We start from the raw sequence: 20941 nt of genomic DNA, 5'->3' as shown, positions 1-20941 counted from the left end.
CAGAAACCGGTGGAAAATAAGAATCAGCCCAAAAACCCCAAAACCAACAGCACCCCTGCTGCTGCCAAGGTGGCAGAGGTAAAGGTTGCCCTCGTTTTAGATTTGGAGATGGGGGGCCTAAAAACCTGCCTGCACCGAACAATTCACAGCCCAGATGGCCCTCGGGCCAGACACAGACAGGGAGTAAAGGAGGTAATCCCACAAATGGGGTCCCTCGCTCCCCTGACTATTTAAGTCCCCGCTACAAGGGAAACAGACCCATCCTGGGTTACGTGTGGACTCCTCCAGCCCAAGGGGGGGTCCAGCCAAGCACCTGACCCAGGGAACTTCCCTCCTAACTTCCCACAGGCGGGCAGAAATTCACCAAATCCTGGGCAGAACTTGTTCCCCAGGTATCCACCCAACTTCCAGCCCCAAAACTTCCAGCCCCAAAATCATCCATCCTTCTTTCCCCAATTCCCTGAGCCCAGACAACCGAATCTGGGAGAGGGGAGGCCAAGGGTGGAGGGGTACCCAAATCTTCCCAACCCGGGGTACTACCAGAGAAGGGATAGCTACCCTTCCCGGGATCAGCCCAAGGGGGAAAATAGAACCCTGTATCAGCCTGAGCGGGTTTCCAGTTAGAGCGCCAGGTACGAAATATGGCACGGGATCTGGGTCACATACTGAGGGCTCAACAGAACCCTCAGATGAGCATGCCACCGCAGAATACCCCAAATTCTGGGCCTGGTGCTCCAGAACAATGACGGGGGCAGCACCCCGATAACCCACCAGTTCCCAGGGAGGAGGCACAAGGGGAAGGGGGGTGTAAAGCCTTGAGGGAAGCTTCCTTCCCCACTTGTAAACAGCCCCATGAAACCCAGGAACCGGAAACAAAATCTCCTACCCCTGAAAGTCTGCCACCCAAGGAGCAGAGAAAAGGTAGGAGAAACAAAGGACCCAAACAGACCCATTTTGTGGAGGAGATACAGGTCTTCCAATTTGAGGGAGAGGGATCCTCAGAGGATCCTGGGAAAAGGATCTTCTCCTTCAGAGATGGGGGAACTCCTCCAAAGGAAAAATGGGTCCCAAGGGATTCCAACCCAGACTGGGTAGAGGTGGGGATTGAGCTGTCGCCGGCCATCATTCTATCCCAGAACCAACAATACCCAAAACCCCTGGTTCAAACCCATGCTGGTGACTGCCTCCAAAAGGGGGGGGGGCGGCCCAGAACCGGAACCAGGGGAACCTAAAACCGAATCAATAGACTGGGTAGATGTGGGGATCGAGCTGTCGCCGCCCATAATCCTATCCCAGAACCAACAATACCAAAAACCCCTGGTCCAAACTCATCCTGGTGACTGCCTCCAAAAAGGGGGGGCAGCCCAGAACTGGAACCAGGGGAACCCAAAACCATATCCAGTTGCCAACTTTTTCTTTCAGATTCCCGAGACTCTCCGCAGAATTTTGCCCAGATCTATTCTCTCTCAATGTCCAAAACCAGACAATTAGCCCACCAGTTGTCCAAAAATGTGCATTATCTGTGCCCCCTTGAGGAGAAGGAGGGAAGATACTATGCCCCGGTACAAGTACAGGGGCAGGGTACAATTTTGGCACTGGTGGACACTGGATCCCAAGCTCCTCTTCTGTCCAAAAGGGCCTTTGATGAACTAAATGCAGGAAGGGGAGAGAATTACCGTATTCCTCTCACCTCTCTTCCTGGACAACTCCAGAGCTTTGACGGGAAGGAAATTCCTGTCGAGGGGACTGCAGATTTTGACATCAAAATTGGGCGACACAAGGTAAAACACCCGGTCATAGTAGTGACTCCAGTGGGCACCCCTTGTTTACTAGGGAATGACCTCCTGAGAAGGTTGTCACCCCTAATAGAATGTGTAAACAAGGTCCTCTGGACCCAGACTAGCCGACCAATAAAATTAAAGCACAGTGTCAACCATGTTAATTTAAACAGCACGTGCCACATGGTTGAACAAAAATCTGACAAAGTAGAATTTCACTTCCAGAACAACCAAATTCCAGATGTGACAGTAATAGCAGTAGGACAACAGATTGGTGATGGGGGGTCCTCTCTATTTCTGAAAATCAACCTTCCTTCCAGTTTAAGGTGCTATTCCACACTGGAAGGAAACACTCTGAAATTCTTTACTAATCCACAATCAGACATTCCCACTCCGATAGTCCAGAAAGATGTGAAATGAGCTCAGAGCCTGGCTGATATTCAGCAAATTGGAGAGCAGTTGTTCATCCCTGTTCAGTTAAATGATGGGAAGGACTCTGTTCTCGCCCGAGTGTGTGTGAACAACGGTAAGAGCTTCATCAGCGAAGCCATGTTCTGCCAACTCCCAAAAGATCCAGCCATTCCCACATTCAAACTGATAGACGAATGGGAAATGGATCTGGAAACACCCAATTCCAAACATCTCCTGCCGAGCAGGTGTATGCTCAAAATCTCCATTGGTAACAAGAGCATAGCCCATAATTGTTGGGTTGTGCCAGACGTCACTGCCGCCTTTTACTTAGGCAGTGATATTCTCAATCGATTTGCCATTAGTTTGGACCTAATAAACTTCAAAGCTTGGTCCCGATTAGCGGATAATACCATGGGCTTTGATGATCCAGAAAAAGCATTTAGGTCAGCTCAATTGCTACCTTATGCAGTTGAAATTCAGATTAAAGAGGAAGTCACCATCCCAGAAAGGACCCGACAATTCTCCCTGTAAGTGAAAGTTAAAAGAGGACAAAAATTGAAAAACCCTGATGCTTATATTCATCTAAATGCTTCCCTTCAACAGCAAGGGTTAGGGGTAAACCCAACACCATTAGTCAACATAGAACATGACACCATTCCAATAGAGGTGGATAACAGCGACTTAAAGAGTATTACTCTAGCCGCAGGCACCATTATTGGAATGGCGGTTGATGACCGACATTTCTCCATTGATTTAGGAAATGAACTGTGAGGACCAATCCCCAAGGACTGATTTGACAGTGACAGTGATGAAAATACAACACCAGACAGGATCTTTACCCGACATGGGGGGAACTTCCTGGTGTACACTTCCTGCCCTTATGGTAAGGAAGATGTGACTTGTGACTTCAGGAAGGATTAGGTGATTTTCCAGGTCCATGAGGGCTGCCTTTCCCACCTGAAGCCTCCTGTCCAAATCAGCACTCTGACCAGGGACTTCTCCAACCAGCTGGAGGAGGCCGCTGAGATAGCAAAACCAGAAGTCTTCCCAGGCTTCAGGCAGATGGTGGAGGAGAGAGTCAACCTAGCTGATGCCTGTGTGACTCTGGAACAGAAGCAAAAGTTGAAACAAGTTTTCTTGGATTTCCAAGATCTCTTTGCGGTAGACTCATATGACTGTGGTCGCACCGACATCCACACAACAACAATTCCCACGGACCCTGGTATGACTCCAGTGTTTGTGAAGCAATATAGCTTGCCTCTCGCATCCATGGAGTCCCTTACTGAAATAATTAAGAACCTTGAGTCCCGGGGAATAATCCGTCCAGTCCACAGCACCTTCAATAATCCGGTGCTGGGAATATTGAAGCAAAAAGGCCAGTGGAGACTCTGCGCCAACCTTAGGGAGATCAACAAACGGGTCCATACTTCCCGATGGCCTCTGCCCTACATTGACCAAGGGCTGGCCCAGATTCAGGGGTCACAGGTATTCACTGCAATAGACCTGACCAATGGATACTGGACCGTGCCTGTCAGTAGGGAGGACCAATACAAACTGGCTTTTACCTTTGGGGGTCAGTAGTACACTTGGACCCGGACTCCCTTAGGATACCTCAACTCCAGCAATGAGTTCAACATTTTCCTACCCAAGGCCATGCCCGACCTGGGTGCAAGGGGTAACTTGGCTTGCGTAGATGATGTCCTCATCAAAAGTCCATCTGTGGAGGAACATATAGCGGAGATCCGCTATGTTCTGACACAGTTGAGGGCCGCCGGAGCAATACTTTCCTTTCAGAAAGCACAGTGGTGTAGAACCCGTGTTAAATTCTTGGGGCAAGAGATTACTCCTCAGGGTCTCTGTCCCCAGGAAAAGAAAATGGAAGCACTCCAAAAATTGAAGGATCCCACAACTCTGCGGGAACTAAGGAGCCTCCTTGGGCTACGCAGAGATCACTAGACCCCTGATTCATCTTTTGAAGGGGGGGATTAAGTGGGAATGGGGTCCAGAACAATCTGAGGCAGTAAGACAGCTCAAAAGAAGCCTCTCACAAGCACCTTGCCTAGCTTACCCTGTCAGAAACAAGGATTTTTTCCTGGATACAGGGTTCTCTAATACGTGCTTGACGGCAGCATTATACCAAAAGCATGACAAGGTCAATAAAGTAATCTCCTTTGCGAGCAAAACTTTATCCTCTGTGGAGGAAAAATTCAATGATTGTGAGAAGGCACTCCTGGCAACGGTGTGGGCATTGAAGAATTACCGCCCGTTCATCCAGGGGGAACACATCATTGTGGAGACTCCACACCAGCCTCTGCAATATCTCCAAAGTGACAGAATCCGGGCCGGAAATGTGAGTAATTCCTGAATTACTTCCTGGATCCTGTCAATGCAAGGCTTTCCTTTGGAGGTCAGATATGGCCAAAACAAGAAGAGTCCCCTTGCGCAAGGTCTGGCTGACTTACATGATTGTGCCAGAGAAAACTGTCTCGAGGACGAACGTCTAAAAATCAAGGACAACATGGAGGCATACCTTAATTCCCCACACAAAGTATTTGAAGAAGACAAGTGTGAGGGAATGCCCACTGTCTACGTGGATGGATGCTATTACCATGTTGACAACAATGGGGAGAAAGAACTGGTGGCCGGCGTAGGGAATGAATGGGTGAATGAGTCCCCAGAACCCTCCACTGGGTAGAAAATCGGTCCCCGAAGTAGTCAGGTGGCTGAATTGATGGCTGTGCATCAGGCCATCCTCACTGCTGTCCAACATCAACTCCACGAACAGTCATAATCACAGATTCAGATTATGTACGGAACGGGTTAGTGGAGCACCTGGTTAATTGGAAAACCAGAGGCATGTTATGTGCTAATAACAAACCCTTGAAACATGGGAAGTTAATTCAAAACATTGATGATCTGGTCACCTCGAATGGGATGACCATCTACTGGAAGAAGATCAAGGGTCATTCCAAAGTAGAGGGACCAGATAAAACTGGAAATGACTTAGCTGATCAGCTGGCCAAAACCGGGGCCATCCAAGGGGATCTAATAGAAATAGAGTCCCTGTCGGGGGAACTCCAGGTCACTGCTATAACTAGGTCCCAGACAAATGCTCACAATGATTTTTCAACTGCACAATGGAGTAAGGAGATCCCAGATGCTGATTTGATTACGGCTCAAAAGGGGGATCCAATAATTGGTAAGTTTTACCAACACATTGGGGACCCTGAGAACTTTCCCCTGACGGATACCGATTACATTGGGAAAGAGGACCTTAGAGTTGATGAAATGTCCAAAGATGTTCCGAATCCAAGACGGTTTGTTGGTAAGGAAATCCCAAGCTGGCCATGATCAGTGGGTGGTTCCTAACTCATTCCGAAGCCTGATGTTAAGTCACGCCCATGATGCGGCCACCGCCGGTCATAGGGGGTTTCATGCAACACTTGAAATCTTAAGAGAGGTTGCATAGTGGCCACACATGGGGCAGGACCTCGACCAATACTTGAAGGAGTGTCTTGTGTGTGCACAATTTCAGCCAACATCCCTCACACACCGTGCGCCTCCCCAGAAGAGGGGGATGACACTGCCATGGTCAGATTTACAAGTTCGACTTTATAGGCCCCGTGATTCGCTCCACTAGGGGGAATAAGTACATGTTGACAGTGACATGCTTGTTTACCAAGTGGGTGGAATCTCCCGGCCCCAAACTGCAAGGCAGAAACAGCAGCTACCCTGATGATTAACCACATCTTTTCCCGTTTTGGTCTACCTCAAAGGATTGAGTCAGACAGAGGTAGCGATTTCACCAGCGAGGTAATGACAAAGTTGTGGGAGATGCTGTGGGTCAAAAGGAAGCTACATATTGCTTACCGGCCAGCTTCTTCTGGGGCAGTAGAACGCTACAACCGGACCATTGTGAGCATATTAAAAAAGTTTGTGGCAGATTCTGGGCCAAGTTGGGATATCCGATTATCTCTGGTCCTAATGGCCATCAGATCTACCCCTTCATCTGCAACTAAAATGTCACATTTGAGCTGATGACTGGGCGCACGATGGTACTTCCCCAGCATTTGCTCTACAGGACCCAAGAGCAGACATTGATAAATGCCTCCACAACTCATGAGTATGTGGAGAATTTAAGGAAACACCTTCAACATGCTTTTGCCTATGCTCAGCGGAATCTAGAAAGATCAGCTGATAGCATGAAGACCCATTACGATTTGAAGACCACCCGGAAAGAATACAATGTGGGAGACCGGGTCTATCTATACAATTTCCAAAGAAACCAGGCCAAACAGCGAACATTTTTGCTTACATGGAAGGGACCGTTTGAAATTGTAGATAAGATCTCCCCAGTTGCCTACAAGATCCGCCTCCCCAAAGGTAGTTTGGCGGAAGGGGAAGACAAGTGGGTCCATATAAATCAGTTAAAGTGTTGCCATTCCAGGCACACTCTGTAGCAACTGGAGGAGTCCTCTGCAATACTAGAGGGGGCCGCTCCAGAGTAATTCAGTTCCAACCCTAAAATATCCCACATATAGTCTCTAAAATATTATGATTCTTGACCAGCAGAACCAGAGACTTGGTTTTTTTGAAAATAAGAATGTAAATGTCTATTGAATTATAAAATGTATACGCCGCCCCACTATATCAATAGTAGGGGAGAAATGTCTACAAATAGGTATTACCGCTTTGCTTTGTCATCCTAGGAGAAAGAAAACCTGGAGACTGACCACGGAAGACGACCTGGGGACCGGGAGCAAAGATCTGAGTGGCCGGGGGTACTGGCCAATACTCCCATCAGGACTGGCAAGGAGAACCGATCGATCCACCCTGATGGAGGAAAAGATGCTGAACTTTGTCATCTGCGGAATCGGAAGAAAATGATGCGGACATCCCAACGCGTGGATCAAAACATCCCTTGCACCCGACTCCCCCTCGACTCGCAATCAAAGCGCAGTGGGGCGGGGGGGCTTGTTGGGTGTCCTGACCCACGTTTGGACTATTATGCTGCAACATTTGGGGCTGTGGGCTCAGAAAATCTAAGATAGCGGAAATGCCCACATTTGAGCCAGGATCCCAGAAAACCGTGCAGTTTTTGCGCACACCAAAAGCACACCAAAATGGTCGCCTGACCTACCACCCACCAGTGCGAGCGTGATGGGCCAGGAGTGCCATGAGTGGAATGCGTGCCCAAGGAAAAACAGCAGTGCCTATTAGCTCAAGAAGCGCTTTGAAATCACCTTTGTTTCTCTGAAATGCAAGCTAAAAATGCCTATTTTAAACATTGCAAGATATTCAAAAATCTCAATGAACACCAGCAGACATTTGGCAGAATGTAGTCTTGTGTGCATACAAAATCTGGAAAGATGAAGAGCCCAAAACAATGTTTATAACAAAACTGGCTGAGCTGTGGATGTCAGCAGCTGAAGTGAAATTGGACTTAAAGCCACTAAAATCGAAATGTTTAAAATAAATGAGTGACCTACTTTGAGTGTTACATAGGTTGCAACTGTTTAAATGTCATAGTTTTGAACTTAGAATCAGCATTCTAGCTGCATGTGTAAAAATTGTAAGTTTGATTTGGATGAAGAAAAACTGGGAACAAAAGTGACATTTGGCTGAAGCCTGGCTTGAAGAGATTGAATTCTGCCCGGCAACTACCCCCGACAGGAGTGGAAACCTGCTCAGCCACTGCATTCCCAGGCCTGGCTGCCTTCTGCTGTTCCCACCAAAAGGAGATGACACCTCCCTGATTGAATCAGGGGAGGAGAACCTGGGAGCAGGGAAACAGAACAATGAGCCTTCCTTGGCTCAGGCAAATGTTAAATTAGGGGGGGTCGTAAATGGCTTCCTCTTGAGAGAAACTGGGAGGGGCAGTGCCTCTGTGAGCAACTTGAGTTGGAGGAAGTGGACAAACCAGAAATTCCACCATGTGCTTTGGGAAACCACACCCCTCTGGGCCAAAGCATAATTTTAAAAAGATGGATAATTCATAGCATGGACTTGTCAAAATTATATAATTAATATCATTATTCTTGTGATTTTTCTGTGCACATTTTAAGAGGTGTTAGGACTCTGTGGTATGTTCTTGGGGGTAGTAGTGGAAAATAAGGTATTACTCCGAATGTCTGTATGTTAAAAATCTGACACTTTATCATGTGATGCCCATATTCCTTGTGCATGTTTGTGTAAATTCTGGAAAAGTTTAGAGGTTGTGTTCTTGATGAAAAGGGCAGTATTCTGTCATAAGTGGACACGACATCTTACAAAGACAGGGATCGGATGGTTTGGTGCGACAGAAAATATGTTAACTGGACATATAATATTAGAAAATTGTACGTAGATAAATACGTATTTGGATCAAGAATAGATTTGTGTGCAAATTGACCAGGGGTGGATCCTCTGACCCATAAACTACCTCATCACGATGACACTCCATTTCCTTCCCCCAATCAAGGGAGAGAGGAGAGGTTGGCCAATGATAAGTTGTGAGGGTCAGGCTTAGTTATGCCCATGCACATACCCACTTTCAAAACACATTAAAAGAGACTGCTTGGACAGGCAAGACATTCACTTTCCACTTTCTTGCGATGCATTTTGCCGGACCAGACAATATCCAGAAGGACCATCTCCAGAACCAGAGACCAGACCGCAGAGCTGACCCAGAGAGTTGTGACTTCAGAACCACCCTCCAGGAGTCCAGTCTAAACCTGATCAGACCTTGACGGCCTATTTCAAATTTATAGTGTGAGTACTGAGCTAGAACTGTGCCAGAACCAATCTCTTAGTCTAAAATAATCTGATTCAAACCATTTTAACCTGCCCAAAACTGCATCATAGAATCGTGTGTCCCTTCTCCGATTTTAAACCTGTAAAAGTGTCATTTTGCCATTTTGAATCATTATTTCATTTCTGAAAAACTACCTTCATAAAATCGTCCGTATCTTTGGAATCATAGGTGCTAGGAACGAGATTTAACTTTCATTTGAAAGGTAAGATTCTAAGCTTTCTGACAAGTGTAAAACTGACTTTATTTTTCATTAGAGTTTTTCTGTAATCGCGCTCGACGCATTCGGAAAAATTGCCACGAATTGAAAAGCTCCTGTCAAAGATAGCCGTCTTTTGCTTGAACTGCTAAAATTCGTTTTCAACCTGCTAATCCCTCATTGAGCATTGCCAGTGTGACTTGAACTAATCTTAAATATCTATCACCTACCCTGAATCTCCTATAGGGAATTAAAAAGCATTTTTAGCATATTTTACTTCATTGCCACCACATTTAAAATCTGCTTTAAAATCATACCTGTGTTCCTCTAAGCTCGCTGGGGGGAACTGGAACTTTGTATTGCATTTTGTTTGTGTTCCTGAAAATTGTGTGCTCCCCTTCCATCTCCTTCTATTGCATATGGGGGGAGTGAATTGTCAAAGAAAAAGTGATCATATTATCTTTTGTTGAAATCATATCAAGTTTATTTCTGTGCTGCATTTTTCCCTCATTGCTTTTCCTTGAAACCATAAAAGTATTTTTTGCTACCTTATCCTTCCTATATTAACTCCTCATTGATTGTAAAGAAGTGTGCTAGTGATCTATTGTTGATCAACATTATATTCATAAGGGTGCTATCAAATATTAATTTATTAGAAAAGTGTGATATATATATATTGTTTAATTTTTCCAATAAATCGTTTAAATTGCAAAACAAACCTACTTCTTCGTTCTGTGAGATCAGGGGGATTCATAGAGAGGGGTGTTATACAAGGGGTTATCATCCAGAGTATAACTTGTCATAAAAATATATAAATAAGGGCTTCCCTTGGGCGTCCCAGACGAGGCACTGACTTAGTGGGATTGCTGAATTGAAGTCACTTAACAGAGCCTTCCTACGTAAACATCTGAGGCCTGTGAATGAATCTCTGATAAAAAAAGGAGTTAGCTCTTCTAACCCCCAGAACCAGAGCCAGGAACCTACTGCTAAACAGAACATTGAGACGCTGATGGACTCTCCGGGAAATTATACTGTTCCATAGAGGACGCATGGGCTGATGAGAGCGCCACCAGGCCGTCTTGTTTCAAGGGTGCAGTTTAGTCAATCGAAGGTCCTGAAGCAGCCAACTCTCTGAGCAGGATCCGGCCATCCCTTACAGTTAAACCTCCAATGCCTTCTTTGGCCCTCCAGCTGTGATTCAAGACCATGGCGGAAAAAAGAACTATTGCAGAACTTGCATATCGAGCAGAGAAAAAACAGGAGCATGATTATGAAGATCGTCCACTAACCACCATATCTAAGATTCTGCTGCGGCAGCTCCATTTCAAATTCACCTCCTGCCCTTAACAATGAGGATTCTCTACCCTCCCAAAAGTCTAGTATGTATTATGTGAAAATAAAAAACTTGCTCATCTCAGTTAAAAAGGGGCCAAGGCCACGCAACCTGAAAAATATTACGCCAAAAAGAAAGATTAGGAGTCGCCATGACCACGGCCAATGGTCATGGAGCTCCCTCAATTTGAGATCTCCAAGGAGAGGCCCAAACCCTTTTTTGAGACTGGAACATGTTGTTGACCAAGATTCCAGTTTCATTTCAAATAGACACAGTGTCATGATGCTGTTCTACTGTGTATCAACCCTACGACAACTCAACAGTGAAGTCCTGATGGTGACTGAATTCCTGCGAGAAGACCAGTTGGGCCTGGTCTTTGTACATCTCTCTTTGAACATCGTAAAAGAACTTCTGCTCTTAGCAGCCATGAACCTACAGAATTTAGGCTTCGACATAACTAAGATCAATGATTCATCAGAGATCGAAAAGAAGTCCCCAATTACGGACCAATTTGGACAATTAAAGGAGGGGAACTCAAAACCAAAGTCATTAAGAAGTCTACCTCTGTCAGAAGACTCTATAAAAAACTCCCCTAATGTTCTGGAAGATCAAACTTCGGGAATTCAGATCCCGACGGCGAACCTAAAGGTACAAATTAACCATCAAGGCTCAAAAAGGATGGTGAGGAGTTGTAACAAACAAGCCTTAACACAGGAAAAAGCATCATGGTCTTGGCTCCCGGGTCTTTTGCCCAATACAGCCAATCATTAGTGTAAGGCCTTGGGGACAAGAAGGCCCTTGTCACTGGGTTCTAGGAACACACAAGGTTTCCACCACTTTTCAGTGGACCGAGATATTAACTGGTCAACATATGACATATTTGCTTTCAGGAAACTTGGCTCGTCTCCAAATCAATTTCAACCTTGGCTTGAATCAAGGCAAGTGTCACCCTCGGGTGGGTGTGTTAACAGGTATCAGAATGGACTCAGGTCTGGAAATACTAGGTTCTGTTAATGTGGGCCACTTTATTCAACGGACGACTATCAGACATCCAAGTGGTGGATGCAAACGGGGAAAATCCAACAGACAACTCCTCTGCATAATAAACCTGTACTGGAACCCCGCAGCAACTCCCTTACAAACACAGATGGATGAAACAAAAGACCTAATCGACGAAGCGTGTAACGTGGGTAACATCGATCTGATAATATGCATTGACATGAACATGACCTTCCTGGCCCCTCAGGGTAAGCCGATTTATGATAACCAAACATCCTTGAACTTCTCTGAAATAAATGGGTGAAACATATGGCCAAGAGAGATCTACATGTACTAAACGGTCAAATCATCCTACTTGGGCAAGAAACAACCAAAACTCAATAATTGACTGCATATTTGTCTCAAGTACCTTGCTTCCGGAGACCGTATCTTTTGAAATTGTAGGATCAGTGAAAAGTGATCATAATCTTTTGAAAATGGTCTGAGGGGCTGAATCAGAACAACGCAGCCCCAATCATTTGACATGGATCGAACCAACAAACACAGGGGCACGCCTAACTATGACAAAATGGGATTTCCAGCATTGTAATAAACTGTTTCTTGAATACAACACAGGCTGAGGTCCAGCGTCATCAGGCATTAAAAATTAGAGTACACAACCTTCCTCCAAGTGTTTTGCTCAAAGCAAAAAGGTTTCCTTGGGCATCGAACAGTTCACGCTCATGTCTATGACAATCTGGTTGTGGCTAAAAGAGCTGAGTTAAGGAGAGAGATTAAAAAACTTAAATCCTATTCATTAAAAGGTGGAGAACGCCTATAAGTCCCGGCTGACCAGGTATAAAAGCTCCGCACTACAGCAGGATGCCGAACATATGCTGAGATCTTTGAGCAGAAAGGACTTTAGGGAATTTTGGAAACTGATTAAGCCCACTGACAAAAATCAAACATCCTCCCTGTCAAACGGGTAGGAGAAGCAACATGGGTATTTCATTTCAAAGATTTATTCTCAAACCATCAGACCAGCCCAGCTCTTTTCTCTGATTTAACCATACCATGGACTTTAAAATACGATCAAGATGACATCATGGAAATTATATTCAAAACAAGTCCCTTTAGAGCCCGTGGGATGGATGGGCTGAGTAACGCAACCATGAAACAGAACCCAAAAGAATGTGCAAATTGCATTTGTCAGATCCTTGACAACATCATAGAAAGTCACTCAGTACCAACATCATGGAAAAGAGCGATTATTGTACCAATTTTCAAGAGTGGAATGTGAGATGACCCCAGTGATTACCGCCCAATAGCATTGTTAGACATAATTGGAAATGTATATGCAAAACTCCTTCTAAGAAGGTTGAACGACTGTGCCACGATGCAGAGAAGGCGTGATCCATTTCAGAAGGGTTTCATAAGGATCTCGGCACATCCACAGCTACATTGGTACTATCAATCTTGAAAGAAAAATCCCATGCCAAAAAACAAAAGATCTATATGGCCTTTGTCGATTTGTCAAAAGCGTTCGATTCCATCAATAGACTTTGTCTATGGTACAAACTCTCTTTCTGGTGATGCCCAGCAGATTTAATTGAACAGCTAAAAGCCCTGCACACTTAGACCACCTTGGGAGTAAGGCTGAATGCACAAGTCTCTCTCTCAGAAGAAATACCCACTTTCTGGGGAGTAAAACAGTGTTGCCCTTTGGAACCCACTATCTTCAATCTATACTTGTCGGATTTAGGACAGTTTATGGAATCAGTAAGCTCTTTTCCACCTAAGATTGGAGGGGCCCTTCTAGGGCGGCACTTATACGCCGATGACCTGGTGCTAATGGACCACATGGAAATTGGTCTACAAAGACAACTGGCTCGACTAGAAGCCTACATACTCCTAAACAACCTTCAAATAAACACACACGAAACAAAGATCTTAATATTAGATTCATCAAAGGGAAGGAGGACCAAACTGTTCACATTAGCATAAGTTGTGTTGAATCACACAACATAACATCCTTCAGAGAAAGGGTTAACATGTTGTCCAACAAAGCTAAGATCATAAAGAAAACATTCTGTCGTTACTCCATGATACCCCCAATGAATTTCTATATACAAAAAGTAGTGCCAGTATTAACATTTGCGTCCAACGCTTTGCTCCTTTTTCCAAAGAAACATTGGCCATTTCTGGAGGTAGGCTCTTGGAAGAGGGTCCTACACTGCTCAAAATCAACACCAATTCAATTGTGAGAAGAGAATTGGGCCTTGTTTCCCTAAAGGCTCATTCCGATTGGAAGTCAATCGCGCTTTTTGGGAAGTGCATGGGCCAGAACGATGCACTGATTCTAGCACTCTAAAAGTGGAAATTTGTGAGGAGAAGAAGCATCTGATTGGTCAATGGAGACATGACTGTGAATCAGTGTTGAAAGATCTGGGTTTCTCCATGGAAGCTTTCCTTAGGAACCCTACCAGAATGAAGCAAATGCTGTGGGATTGCAGCTAACATGGAAGCTAACAAGTATAAATAAGCTCTTTCACCAATTGAATAAGAAACAAGGCCTTTCGAGGGCACTCTGAAATATCTGGGAAAATATCCTAAACCCCATTTCAGAGACCTCTTTATGTGGATTAGAGTGAATCTACATAAAACCAAAGAAATCCTATCCTCTAGATCCTCCTGCACTCGGAATGATGTAACGTGCAGATTCTGCAAAGTTGGAGATTCAGTGGAAAACTTGTATCACATCTTTCTGTTTTGTAAAGGGTTGACAGCTCAAAGAACTATCAATTTCAAATGGCACCTTGTAAATATGAGGTCTCTGAACGCTGAAGAGTGGTAGAGCTTGTTACTAAGGGGTGAACACATCCCCCTAATGATAAGGGGTGTCACATTTTTGCTTGAAACTCTGCTAAAATAGGAACTCGTTGCAACTGTCTGATGACGGAAGGACCTCTTTTCTTTCTTTCTTTTCCTTCGTTTTTAATTTCCTCCTTTTAATTGGTAATTTGGTGATGTCTTCTTAAATGTTTGTGATAAACTGTTAAACAAATTCAGAAAAAAAGAAAACAAAAAATTCCTGCCCATCCTTTGTGCAGTCCCCCAGGGGTCGACCCTTTCTCCTCTCCTTTTTAATTTGTGCATTTGCTATTTGGTCTAACTCCTGCAGTCCTTTGGCAGCACCTTGCTACTCATCTGGCTGGTGCTGCCCTTAAAATTCACCTTTACATTCTGGCCATCACTGACTAGATGAACACTAACAGCTCGAAACTCAATGATAATAAGACCGAAGCCAAGCTATATAGAGGTGGCACGAGCTCCTGAGTGCCTCATTTGAACGGGTCTTTGCCGAGAACCTGTTCCACCTTTTAGAATTCATTCTAGTTTTTAAGCTGAATCTGCGCCTCTCTCTAATTGCTCAGATCAATCAATTAGCTTCCTCTTGTTTCTTTAATTTCCCTAGACTGAGGCAAATGTTCTCCTTTTTCACATATTCCTATTGTCTGCCTGAGTCACTGTCATTGTACAATCAAGATTGTATTTACCGAACTGCAGTTTAAAGCAGCTACAGCACTTCAATATTAACTGCCAGTCCCATATTATTCCTGTCCGTCTTTCTTTAGACTGACTTTGCATTAATCAAATGCTGCATCAAGTTTAAGGTTCTCTGTATGGGCAACAGAGCTTCTATGGCAGGGGATCTAGTTTCCTCTCTGCTCAGCTTATCCATTATCAGCCAATCAATGTCTCTGATGAACAAATACATTTCCTTTGATAGTGGCCCGCTTCCGAAGTAGCAGGAAAAGTGGATGAGGCTTTTTTGATACGAAGCCTCTGCAGAGGAGCCCTCTCCATTGTCTATTCAATTAACCAATAATTTTCTCTGCTTCCGTCAATCACTTAAAACCTGGCATGTTGTGTCCACCTTTTCCTATTTTTCTCTTTACAGCTGACCATACCTCAGCTCCAAAAAATGCACTTGTGGGTACACCAGTGCTTTATAAATGGTCATAATACACATTTTATTGTTGCAGAATCGTCGCATCTCTGTAAGGCCTGAAAAGCCAACATAGCTTATAGTGTGAGTAGCAGACAAGTGTTCTGTTGTTCCCATCACCTAAATGCACCAACGCCACCTTTTATTTTTCAACAGGAGCAGCTGGTATATGTATCCCCATACCCAGTTAGAGCCCAGATGTTACCTCTGTGTTGTTTAAAAATAACATTAAGCTCCCGTTTTACTTCCAATTAACCACATTTTTAGGTGAAGACATGATTTAGTTGGGCTTGCTACTTGCATGTAACAGGCATGCACTGAACACTAGTAATGTACAACATGTCATGCTTGATGGCTGGAGTATAATCCTTGAAACTTGTGCCCTCTTTCTCTGAGCCTTGTCAATAAATATATATATATATCCTTCTCTTCGTTTGTGATTTGGGTCCGATGGAAGAAGACACAACATTGCAACTTACTCAGAGACACAGTGTCCAGCCCAATGCCTGATAGGGCCATGCCGGTGAGGAATCGGAAGACGCAGTAGGCGATGAAGTTTGGTGAGTAGGCAGCGCAAGTCCCAGAGGCGGCCATCTGAAAGTAGGACCAGATCAGGATTGGTCTCCTCCCAAACCTAAGACCCAGGAAGAACAGCAAACAGATTATGTCACTAATGGTGTGTCGCCGTTTTGCTTCTATTTTTAAAATCCTCAAAGGGCATTCATTATTGACCACTTAGTTTAGTTTATTTATTTATAAAGCACGTCCGAACCCTCGGGTAACTGGGCACATTGTTCTTGAAGCAAGACATAGGTTACAGAGAGGTTGCACATACAAGATACATAGAAAGTGCAGTATAATAGGTAGCGTATGGACCGGGTTACAGTATGGTCCATGTCAGGTATAGGATGATAGGTTACAATAGATGTACAGGTTTCAGGATAGATTAGCATGCAAGTATCTTATTGTTTTCTTAATGAGCAGTGAGCCAAGTTTTCACCATGGCTCTGAATGACCAGAATGATTTCTCAGATCCGATTGTTATAGGGAATGAGTTCCAGCACTTTGCTGCTAAGACTGGGAAGCTTGATCCCCCCACTGTTGTCAGATTGAATTTAGGAATGTTCATTAGGTGCATGTAAGGGGTTCTGGTAGGTCTAGAGGTTCTGTGTCTAGAGAATTTGTCTGATAAGAATCTGGGGGCAGTCAGTGAAAGGCATTTGTGTGTGATGACAAGCGATCTGAGTTTAATTCTGTCTCGGATGGGGAGCCAATGCACTTCCTTACTGATGGTGGAGATGTGGGCCTTACGAGGGAGGTTAAGGGCACATCTAAGTGCAGTAATCTGTAAGACCTGGAGTCTATTCAGGTTGATGTTGGTACAACCTAGGAAAAGAGTATTGCAGTAATCTAGCTTCGATAATATCAGAGCTCTAGACAATGTGAGGCAACTAGTGGTGGAGAGAAATGGCCTACAGGCATTAATAAGCTTATTTGTATAAGCCGTAGATGAAAGCACTTATGGAAAGGGCACCGGTAAAGTATGGTATGGTATGATATCATTTTTGTAAAGCACAGAATCATCGAGCCCGGCATTTGTGCACTGAACCGGAAACTTCAGAGTATGCAGACAAGTTACTTACTCACTGAGGAAGCAACCAGGTTTTTTAATGTGCGCATGAATGCTACGAGCCGTCTTTCTGAAGGCAAGTTGTTTGAACGCCCTTACTGAAAAAGAACGCGGCCGCCGCATTTAACGGGTATGAACCATTCAACTAACGTAGCTGAACCTTGGGACAGTGAGTAAGCCAGCCATTGCTTAATGGAGATGTCTCCCTGGTTCATAATGAAACAAACGCTTTAAAAGGAACAAAATGGCCCTCGAGTGGTAAGATTTGTGTACTAGGCATAACATTTTGAAATGGTTATAGCCAGGGCCGGCCTTTAAAGGTGCAGCGTCCCGATCAGCAAATCAAAAATTTTACGCCCCCCCGCGCGCCCCTAGTCATGCGGCAGGGGGACAGGGGCGTTCCAAATTTTTCAATAGGCATGACAGATGCCATGTTGTTATTAAACGCGCCCGGCTCCCGAGAGTGGAGCATATTTAATTTCAATAGGTCGCCTGCCGCACCTTCTTCCACCACGCCAGCTTGAAAGACTACCCCGAGCTGGCGTGGCCGGCTCTGGTTTTAGCTTTCTACCAGGAGCCAGTGTAACTGATGCAGACCTGGTGAAATATGATCTCTACGGACCAGGCACAGTAGTACCCTGGCAGCGGTATTCCGAAAAATCTGAAGTCTGTGTAGCGCTTCCTTCGGCAAGCCTAGATAAACAGCATTGCACTCAGCCAGCCTGTTAGAAACAAACAAACAAGCACTGCACCTGGTAACATAAAGGAGTACCATCAGATTTGCTAAGTAGCTAAATGATTTACAGAATAGACTTGAAAAATCACATTTGGTAAGGAAAAGTTCAGGGAAGTCAATGAAAAGTAGAAGTTTTTTGGAGACAGGTTGAAATGAGAAAGTGAGTGGCAGGATTAAGGGAGGAGGACAGAGGGTTACTTGTGAAAATGAACAGGAACAGGACATGACAGAGTCAGAAGCGGGAGTCTCCATAGCAGTGTGTAAGGTTTAGAGTAAAGTGAAGATGTGGTTAAAAAGACGTAAGCGAAGGACAGACAAAATAGTCTATGAATTCCTCTGAAGATCATTTGGAAGACAGACTATGTTAGACAATGGTAAAGGAAAGTGATACATGTGGAGAGATGAAAAAAGAGAAAGCAAGCCTATAATGGAGCTGATTGGAAGGGCATGATGGAATATGCAGGAGGTCCAATAGGATGGGTTCAATATCATAGCCAGGGAAGACACGTGTCAAGATCAGAGCGATAGTGGCGCAGCAGAGAAGAAACAGCTGTTAAGTATGTTATGCAGTTGCAAGAAGCAAGTTTGAGAGAGAGTAGAAGTGTGGGGGCTGAATTAAAAAGTTGCACCGCGGTCAGCGCACCACCAGAAGCCAGGAAACGTATAGACTTGAAATCTGCTGCCGCTAAAAGGAAAGGACCAAAAAAGAAGCCTTCTCTGCCTACGCCCCAATACTATGGAGCCCCCTCCCAGTCAGCATCAGACTCGCCCCCACGCTCCTACAATTCAGAAAAGAATTCAAGACCCACCTCTTCAAGTAATGTCTCCTCCTCAACGCCTAGGCCATCACGTTGCCCCTCGTGCCTCCTGATTCACTAGATGACACCCGCCCCTTTCCTTCCTGCCACCCAGTACAGCTGTACCCCTCCTCTGTGCCCTTCTGTATCCTACCCCTCACTGGATATCGGTTCTATTGTTACCTCTGTAGAGCGCTCCGCTATGCATCTGTACTGTTTGAATACCTCTGCAAAGCGCTCCGTTGCTTCTCGAAACTAGGTCCGTGCTCAATAAATACAATAATAATCAGAAGAAGAAGAACAAGAACAAGAACAAGAAGAACAAGAAGAAGAAGAAAAGTTAGTTCAATTACAATAACTAGGTTGCAAAGAGAGGGAGTTGCAAAGGGTGGGGGAGGGAAAAGAAGAGGTGATAGATAGTAGCTAAAGTGACATGAAAAAACAAAATGTGTTTATAAGAGTTAAGATGAAGAGAATGGAAAGTTATCCATGTGACAGAGGAAAGGCTGCTGGATGGTAGCATGTAAGGGTTTGACGGAAGGAACGTCATATAAGAGCCTTCCACACAAACATAGGAGAGAACTATTCCACTCTAACTGACAAGCGCCTCCACCATCTGCTGGCAGCCACTAAGAGAAGCGTTAATGTGCTTTATTTGCACATGAAAGTAATTATTAACCTCCTTTCAGCCAATCAGAATGTCGGAGAGCAGTCAATAACTACTGCTATTGACTGCATTCCAGACATTCTGCCTTCAGAAGCAGCCAGGGGAACACCAGAAAGTATTTCTATGCATTCAAGAGGCAGCCATGCGATTTCTCTGCAAGAATTCTTTCAATTGCACACGCCAACCTAGTTTAACACAACACAGTGAAATCGAAAGCACGGAAGAAGGCTTTGACTTTTGTAAAGGAAACTCCTTCACTTTAAAATTGCAGCTAAAGCACCATGCTAAACACCCCAGTCATTTAAATACTGCAGAATGAAGAGACATTTAATTGCGTATTACTAAACTAACATGTTTTACTTTACCTCTATAACTCCAGAATCTGCATTGCGATTAGCTCTATCTGCTTATAGCCTGCCTTGAAGAACTCGTGAGGGGTCATTATTGTGTACGATACTGAGCCTTTTTCAACTTATGCCCCTGAGCTTCACCTTGTGCCATAACGTGGGGCTCGGGAGCGGGGTCATCATCGCACTATAATAGCCTCCTGCTCCCCCCTCCAATCTATAAGGCCATATTAAACCTTCCAAAAGAGACCATCCTAAATTGCACCCCAAAAATACTGGAGGAGTCCCTATGAACTGCAATGTTTACTATGCACGGGCCCCTGGACACATGACAAAATGGCAGGCATATGCAGATTGCAGTCTAGTTCCACCATGGCAGCCGTGTCGTCAATCACTAGGAGGAAGCAGGTGCAGTGAGAGAAGACATTTCTGTGGACGAGTACATAGTGCATTGCCATCAAATACCCAATAATTGTTATTCAGCATGTCTGCGCACAGAGAGTGTTGTTTACACCCGTAGGGGGTTCTCCCATGAACATGTATTTGCTGAGGTGCATGCAGAACTGTAAAAACATGAACCTTTAATACATTAATATATAAGTGCCAACATTTCAGACATGTGCAGGGGCTTAATGACCTCTAGCCCCAGCTTTCCATTGTCATACATTTGGGGAAAACAAATGTTTTAAGAGGGGCACAGAAGAAACGTAATAACCCTTCAGAGAAAAATGAGAGCAAACATCAGTGCTGATCCTCCATTTGAGGGTCCATTCATATTTATTTCATGTATTTATTCATTTATTTTGATAATGGAAGATACCCTCTATGGCACCTGAAAAGCTCTACTCATTGCTGCAGGATCTTCTCACTTGGGAAGGGGCTTACTATTTTACACTATCAACCATATTCTTGACATGTGCATTACAAACTGAATCGGAAGAGCAATATTGTGGAGCAGCTGTTTGTTTAATGTAGTAACTGCACTTTACATCAGTGGCAGAGCCTGCAGAGGGAAATGGGGGTTGGTCGCCCTCTCTAGTTCGTCCCTGATGTGCTGAGCATGTAAATTGAATACCTGCACCTGCTTCCTGGCTCAGAACTGCTATGCTGCAGCCCAAGACTTCCAACTGAAAGAGAAAATGTTCTGTGTTTAAAATGACTTTGCACTGGTGCTATTTCCATCATTTCAAGATTACACAGTTTGGTTCCAGTAAAACACATCCATGCCCATCTAGTAATCTTGCTTTCATTCAATTGTGCATTGTG

General features: G+C 44.5%; 1 protein-coding gene across 1 annotated transcript in view; it reads right to left on the bottom strand.

Annotated features, from left to right (window-relative positions):
* The window catches only part of LOC138567113 (solute carrier family 22 member 6-A-like), a 303311-nt gene that overhangs the window by 205351 nt on the left and 77019 nt on the right, over positions 1–20941 (bottom strand). Inside the window, exon 3 of the mRNA XM_069644996.1 lies at positions 15978–16132. Within this exon, the coding sequence (XP_069501097.1) occupies positions 15978–16132 (155 nt within the window). The remainder of the gene's footprint in view (positions 1–15977; positions 16133–20941) is intronic.

The sequence above is a fragment of the Ambystoma mexicanum genome, chromosome 2p (genome assembly GCF_040938575.1).
Source record: "Ambystoma mexicanum isolate Mex_15411 chromosome 2p, UKY_AmexF1_1, whole genome shotgun sequence".
Classification (NCBI taxonomy): Eukaryota; Metazoa; Chordata; class Amphibia; order Caudata; family Ambystomatidae; genus Ambystoma; species Ambystoma mexicanum.
The sequence above is the reverse complement of the archived record's forward strand: the minus strand, read 5'-3'. Positions and strand labels throughout refer to the sequence as shown.